Raw genomic sequence first — 7,540 nt, 5'->3', positions numbered from 1 at the left:
ACCCGCCGCCATTTCTGCCGTTCGGACGCTGCGTGCCTGGCGCCGCGGGAGCGCGGGAGCAGCCCTGCGTGCCTGCCCGTGACTGCAGCTGGGCATGTCGCAGATAAATCGCACGTGCAAACAGCACTGCGTATTTTTACAGAGTTGGGCTCAATTTCTTTGCAGAAGCGTTGTTCTGGTTTTACAGATGAGGAACCGAGGAGCATAGAGGCTGCGATCGTGTGGAGTCCATATGTTCCAAATTGGACCAAAAGCCTAATCCCTGAATCCCCGTCCCACGCAGTATCTGCAAAACAAACCTTCCTGAAAGGCCCAGGTCAGGGACCAGGGAATACGGATTCCCGAATGTAACTGTGACTCTGCAAACATACTGTGGCTTTACAGCCTTAAACCAGTTCTCAGCTGTCGTCTTCTCCCTTCAAGGTTTCTTTTTAAAATGTGACTTAGGGTACTAATAGCAGCATGTTAACGTAAGGATCTGGACCCTCCATGAACGGTCTCTAATCAGGCAAAAGAACCGCTGCGTTATGCAAACACATCTCTTACTAGATGTTTAATAGGATGAAAGGGGGAAAAGAGAGGGAAAAAAATATTTACGGCTTTCTATACTATTATATATTCTTATATATAAAGCGCTTATCACCATCTTGATAAACATTGTTTGGCACCACTCTGACGGCAGAGGTAAGAACAGGAGTCAGCCTGTTAGTACCTCAGCATTTCTGCGGTGGGGTTTCATGGGTTTTGATCAGCTGAGATTCATGCCTAGAACCAGCCTCTGACTTGAGCATAGGTGCGACAGGATCTTGCAAGGCCAGCAGGAGAGGACTGGGAGGCTACTTAACCCAAAGATCCGATTGCCCTTAATGTAACAATCTTCTTGTCACTGACGTATTTTGCACGCATAGCTTTCAAACCAAATGTTAAAAAAAAGGTTTGTGACACAGCATGTTATTCATGGGAAGGCTGTAATGTAGTATCTTGGTTATCAGGCTTCTGGTTACAGAAAATAATCCAGGGATGTGTTTAAGCTCTGCGGTATCCTCAGTAAAAATAAAGGCTTGTAAAGGCTTTGTCTTAATTTCAGCAACCTGCAAAGTGCCACATCATTAAGGTAGGCTCTCATTTGAGTTGACCTTTCTCCAACAGAAGTTTCCCACCACCCCTTCTTAGGGAATATGGTGTCTGAAGCATGTGGATTTTTCAGGGAATTGGTCTTGAGCTTTCAACATCTGCAAAGCGATTCTGTTAACTTGAGTAGTGAACCCATAACACTGCTAGCTGAAAGAACAGAAGAGATCCTGAATGTAGCCATTGAGGCATGTTCTGTTTCCATTCATCTGCATCTTGTTTCCAAACAAACACTGTATTTTCACTAGCCTGGGCTTGTTTTTAACTTTGCCACTCCATCTTGTCAAACGTTACGATTCATTTCAGATTGGTTTGGCAAATACGGAACATTCCTGTCCTTGAGGGATGACACGTTTACTTACTGCAGTATCGTTCTGTAGGTTAGATACATCCCCCAGCGTAATTGGGATTGCTAAAACCTCGCAGGGCACGTCTCTGCTAAGCTGGTAGGGCTTGTTTGTGTGCTGCTAGCAAAAAGCAACGCGTGTAGAGAAAGTTCTCTGGCGAATGATGAGACAGAAGTCTCCTGAGCAACAGGACAGCAGGGAAAGATCTTGAAACTTGGAGGCGGCAATGAGTTTTTATCAATATACAAGTTCTATTTGCCCTCTAAGGAGAAAATGAGGAAGAGGGGCTAAATTTTACTTCTGCTGTTGCAAATGAGCAGAGCGAATTTTGCTGTCTCCTTGGTAAGAGAAGGAACTGCAGAGAAGTGATCATGCGAAAGGGCTGCCGACCACTAATGGGCAAGGCACTCTGGGGGTGTGCAGGGATGCTCGCTACCTCTGTGGTTCTGACTTGGCCTCTGTATTGCTGCTGAGAGGTACCCAAGCTGCTCTGGGAGGGGGTCACTTTATTTGGTTTCACTAAGCAAGGGTGTTGTACCCCTACTCTCCCCCAAAAGAAAAGTTGGCGTGTACCAGAGAAATATAGTCTTCTCTGACTATGCAGTTATACCCTAGTTTTGTACCAATAGTTACATTGTCAAGACGAGACCATCAGTGCCTTCCCATGGTACGTGTTTCATCTCTTTGCAGGTGTTCCCAGAGGCCCTGATTTTTAATCATGGCTGGAAGGACTTTTAGTTTTAAAAGCAAAAGGAAATAGTGGATCGCCTAGTTTGAGCTGGATATTGTAGGCTGTTTAACTCCATCCAGTTACCTGTCCTGACCATAATGTCTTGCATTTCAGTAATGCATAATGTGCTTTTTATAAGTGCAGTATGGGGTTGGGGGATTCTTTGTTTTCTTCAAAAAAACACGTGATCTTGCCTTGTAATCACCCAGTGGTATGGCGGTCTCTCCTTTTTTTCTGTATGATTGTTGTAGACCTTGAATTTGCAGAGGGACGAGATATTTTAGTGTACAGCTGAGTAGTTACTTCGGGGTGCCTTTTACCATCTCTGTTTGTCATTTATGAACTTGAACACATGGTGTAATGCAGCCACTAGAGCTGAGGAAAGTGGGAGCGCTGCCAGGCACAACAGCCTGGAAATGCCCAGAAAATTAATTTGGATGTGCTTTCAGTGGTGTAAATTATAAAGAAAAAGTCGTGCACATCACGATGAGTTGTAAGCATTGAGGAATACCTTTGCAATGTGTGGTTTACACTTCCTTCACCTTAGTGCAGCTATGGTTAGTATTGTAAGCTAAGTTAGAGGTTATTCCAGGCAGCAGTTTGCTGGGGGAAGAAGGCGTTCAGGTTATTCCTGCTTGGTACCACTGGAGTCCCGAGTTCTCTACTTACTGATGGGGGGACCAAAAGGGAAGGTACTCACCGTCAGGCAAGCATGGCCTGCATTACATTTGCAACTAAGGAACAATGAGAACATTAATGAAGACCCTTTTTGTTCCCACAGGTGGTTTACTCACTTTTATGTGGTTTCTGTGCTCTGGAACGGCTTTCTGCTGATCTGGCTTTTCCAAGCTGAGTTCCTGGGAGGGTCACTGCCATCATGGATTCAGCACATGCACCGTGCTTTTGGCAGAGATTCTCAGAGCGAGGACACGGGCAAGTATTCCAGCTATTATGATGCAGCTGTATAAATATTAGAAAGCAGCACTACCATCCTGTGCTGAATTTGTATTCTTCAAGTGCTACTTCACCATCTGCTTTTAAACTAGGCTCCAAGTGACTTTCCTGGAATACCAAGTCCCTTTGTCTTTATTCAGGGTAGAAATCACTCTTAAGTTACGGATATGATGGGTTTCGGCAGTCCTTTTAGCAGAAGGGGCTGTTTACCACCTTCTAGAAGTAATTTGCTGTGGTCAGCAGTGTCTCACATGCACAAATATTTTCCCCAGTGCTCGGTTAATTTAAAAAAAAGGGTAAAATTTTGCTGTGGGAAGGGGGGAAAATAGCCTTTTTGAAGCATTGTTGGGGTTAAATTGTTCCTATCTGTCTCAAAGTTGCTATTTTTTATTTGCAAGCAGATAGTGAGCACTTCTCTGCGCTCCTGGTTCTCCTGCTGCTTTGGCTGCATAGCTGTCGAAGACTTGCAGAATGCCTCTGGACCAGCGTGTTTTCCAATGGCGTCATTCATATCGTGCAGTATTGCTTTGGACTTGGTTACTACATTGCCGTTGGCTCAACGGTGCTATGTCAAGTGCCTACTAACGTCAGGAATGGTAAGCGCCTGCTTACTTATTACCAAAGATGCAGTTTTGCTCCCATTTGTTTCCATTGCAGCAAATGGTTTTGTAGAGGGCTGCTTGCGTAAGAGGCGTGTTAACTGATGAGGCGTAAAAATACTTACTGGCATAGTTCAAAGTAAGAACATTTCAGTATATCACATAATCAACCAGCGTTATAAACACAGACACTGACACATAACTGTTAACCATCACTGTCATTTCCTGAAAGATATCTCGCGTAGGTACTTCCAGGATCATTACCGACCAGTTTTGCACTGGGATGCATATGCTTTATGAAGGACAGTAACACGTGCCGGTTCTCAAACGCCACTACGCAACTTCAGTTCTCAAGCTGGAGTTTGGCTTTTTGTTGTAAGCTTTCCTGTAAGGTGAGTCCGCAAGGCTGTTTTGGCCACCTCCTTTGTTCTCCCAAGAGAGAGAACGCACCACTGCTCTGCCTTCCATCAGTCAGTCTCTTCTTTCCCTCGGTACTGTCACGTCTCCATTAATACAGCAGAAATTTGAACACTATGACTTGTTTCTGCTGACACATTCCACTGAGTCTCACAACTGAGCTGCTCTCTCCCTGCACAGATGAACCATGAGCTGGTTGTTGCATTTCTCCCATGACTAATTTTTGTAAGGTGGTCATTACCAAGTCTGTAACTTTAGTGAAGTTTTTAACCACTTCCAACCATGTCAGCTCTAGTTTACTCCAGTGATGTTTTTTTTTTCTAAAGAACCTTCAGATCTCCTATGTGTAGAAAAAGCCTTTTTTTTTTTCTGGACCTGTCTTCTACTTTTCACATCTTGTAGATTCTTAGAGATGTTGTATTGGCTTGTACATTGGAAATCATCCTCAATATGGTTAACATTTTTTGAAGGTTTGAGTGGTTCACACTGTGCGTGTGTGTATGCGTGTAGGGGGGTGTGTGTATCCCACTCACTGTGAACAAGACAAACAACTGTGTACTTACATGTTGACCTGAGCCATGACAACATCTTTAATTAGGACGATAAGAAGTACAAACAGCGTTGAATATTCAGGTCTTAGACTATCAGTTACATATCAGCTGTACATCGTGCTGTACTCCAAGCTACTGGGTTAAAAACTAGATATTTTTAGTACAGAGCGGCTAAGGGAAATGAACTACCAGCTGAGGATTTAAATGATGCAGGATTTAAAAGCATCTTTCAAGGGATTAGAGGCTCACTACTAGAATTTTGTAAGACAGTAACATCTAAAAAATGTATACAATGTTTTGGGATGATGCTTGGGAAGGTATTTCCCGGCCGTCTATTGATGAAACATATTTCATTCAGGAAGAGCGCTTTCTGTGCAGATCTGCTGGTATCACATTGTAGGAGTTACGATGTACATTTGGGCCTCTCTTCACCAACACAGCTGTCTTGTGATTCTAGCTAATCTTAGAAAAAGTAAATCAGGTAAGATGTTTCATTTCTGCCAACCATTTACTTAGGTAATTTTTTCCTGGTTGTCTTGATAGGCTTCTGTAGCTTCTAATACAAGTATTTTTCAGTTCCTGTAGTGCGATGCTGTCTGTAAGACTTTCAGTAGATGAAATGAGGCTGTTTGGAAAAGAGATCAAATGGCTGAATAGAGGTGGGGTGTGTCTATGCCTGTATATATAGTTTTACAGAACTTAAAATGAAGGATTCTTCTAGTATCCTAAGGACAGACGCCTGCTTAGGAATTGTGCCACTCCTCGGGGACCTCGTTTGTGTCTCCATGTGGGCTAAAAATAGGTTTCCTTACTCCGTATTTGTGCAAACAGCCAGAGGTGGCATTTTATTTCATTAAGAGGTGCAAAGCTGCCAGATCAGATGGAGGTGGATGATGACGATGATAACTTTAATGAGCACGTTGTTCTACAATTGTGAGTGGAAGAGAAAAGTTTGTTTAATGCATGTTGTTCCAAACTGATTTCTTTCTCTTTGCTTGCAGGAAAGGTCGTAAGTCTGAGCCACAACATACCTTTTGGAGACTGGTTTGAGAGAGTTTCTTGCCCTCATTATTTTGCAGAGCTCCTCATATATGTATCTATGGCCATCACACTTGGATTTCACAATGTGACGTGGTGGTGTGTAGTGATGTATGTTCTTTTCAACCAGGCACTGGCTGCTGTTTTGTGTCACGAGTTCTACCAGAACAGCTTTAGTTCCTACCCAAGGCATCGAAAGGCATTTATACCATTCGTTTTTTAGAATATTTCTTCTAAAGTATCTTTAGTGCAAACTGGGAAATGTTTTCGATAAGGGAATAAGAGATTTACAGTTTATTGAAGCCAGGGTAAAAATCGCACATTTCCTCTAATTCTAGCTTAAAAGCTCATAATTTTAATGATAATCTCATCCGTGTTACCAGTGTCTGTGGGGAATCGTAATTTAAGGTATCTGCATATCATACAAGCTAAAAAAAGGTTTACTGAAGACCTTAATTCAAACTGAAGAGAAGCTAATTGGCTCTTTTTCTGGTTTACAGTTGTATCTTACACATAAAGCACTCACTGTTGTGCAGCAAGCCCAAATACATATACATGAAAACTGTGTAGTGAAAGGAGGGTGCAGGGAATCATTTGAGCTACTGTGTTTCACCCCTCGTCTAAAATTTAAGCGTATTTTTTTCCTAGTCTCTTTTCTTTGGATCACTTCAGAGGGAGGCAAATTGCATATTGTCTTTCTGTGCTTCCCTGTTGATAATTAAAACCAGCCACTGCTTTATAACGGCAAGCACAAAAACCGGTGGAGAAAGCTGCGGTGGAGGAATGACTCATGCTCAGCAGTGGCGGTAAACAGACCCGTGCTCTGCATTATCTCTTCTGCACCAAAGCATTTTCAGGCATTGGTGAAAACTCCTTGCTTATCCCTAAATTGGGAAAATCATGGAAGGTTCTCTGCCTAGAGAGACGGTAGAAGAGGAATTTGCAGAAAATTAATGTTCTTGGTTATGGTTCTGTCATCCTTACAGGGGGTTATTTGGAACCCCTCGCGTGTTAGAGGGGGCACTTGTAGGGGATGACCTAACCATGACTACATCGGTTTTTAAACCACCTGTGAGAGCAGATGTCATGAACTGCTGAGGCAGAGAACACACAGAAACCCTTACCTGACAAGCGTTGCAAAGGAATTCGTTACTGGGGAGATGATGTCACTCAGCACAGGGGTTGTTTTTCACACTTAACCACGGAATGTTTGGGTCCTTTTCATGATACTGGAGCGAATGATCAGTTTGCGTGGCGTAGCATATGGATGCTGGTGTTTCAGCGGGTTTTCTACTTACACGCATCTATTATTTTGTACACGAGAAGAATTTTTATACACCAAAGTATATCGAATTACCTCATTAAAACAGTTTATTACACCTTCGGCTTCCATTCTGGGTAATTTTTCCAAATCGAGCTGTGTTATTTGCAAAACACGAGCAATTAATTGGCACAAAGTGTTGGCTCTCGCAACCCTCTCGCCGTCGACACTTCCATAGCTTCGGCTCACCCTGGTACATAAACAATCCTCTCGCGGGACCCCATCTTTCCGTATGGTTGGGATTTTGGGTTTGTTTTTTTTCCCGGCGGTTCTCGGGAGGCTCCCTCAGCGCCCTTTCCTTGCCCGTAGGCAGCTCCCAAGGGAGGAGGGACGCGCTGCGACTCGCCCGCTCCCCCGGGAAAGCCGCGCAGCCGCCCGGCTGGTCCTCCGTCGGCGCCGGGAACCGGAGAAGGAGCTGGAAACCAAAGCCTGGGTCTCACCCCGGGTCCTGG

At 43.8% G+C, this 7,540-nt stretch overlaps 1 protein-coding gene across 1 annotated transcript; it reads left to right on the top strand.

The window, feature by feature from the left end:
* The first annotated feature begins 2,159 nt into the window (after window positions 1-2,159).
* SRD5A3 (steroid 5 alpha-reductase 3) lies at window positions 2,160-7,533 on the top strand. Its single transcript, XM_035897840.1, has 4 exons — window positions 2,160-3,141; window positions 3,564-3,758; window positions 5,088-5,210; window positions 5,731-7,533. Exons 1-4 carry the CDS (start codon window positions 2,880-2,882, stop codon window positions 5,988-5,990), a joined length of 840 nt encoding a protein of 279 aa, XP_035753733.1. The 5' UTR covers window positions 2,160-2,879; the 3' UTR covers window positions 5,991-7,533.
* The last annotated feature ends 7 nt before the right edge of the window (window positions 7,534-7,540 follow it).

The sequence above is a fragment of the Egretta garzetta genome, unplaced genomic scaffold, assembly GCF_000687185.1.
Source record: "Egretta garzetta isolate BGI_Z169 unplaced genomic scaffold, ASM68718v1 scaffold46, whole genome shotgun sequence".
NCBI classification, from domain to species: Eukaryota; Metazoa; Chordata; class Aves; order Pelecaniformes; family Ardeidae; genus Egretta; species Egretta garzetta.
This window is presented reverse-complemented; position numbering and strand designations above follow the sequence as displayed.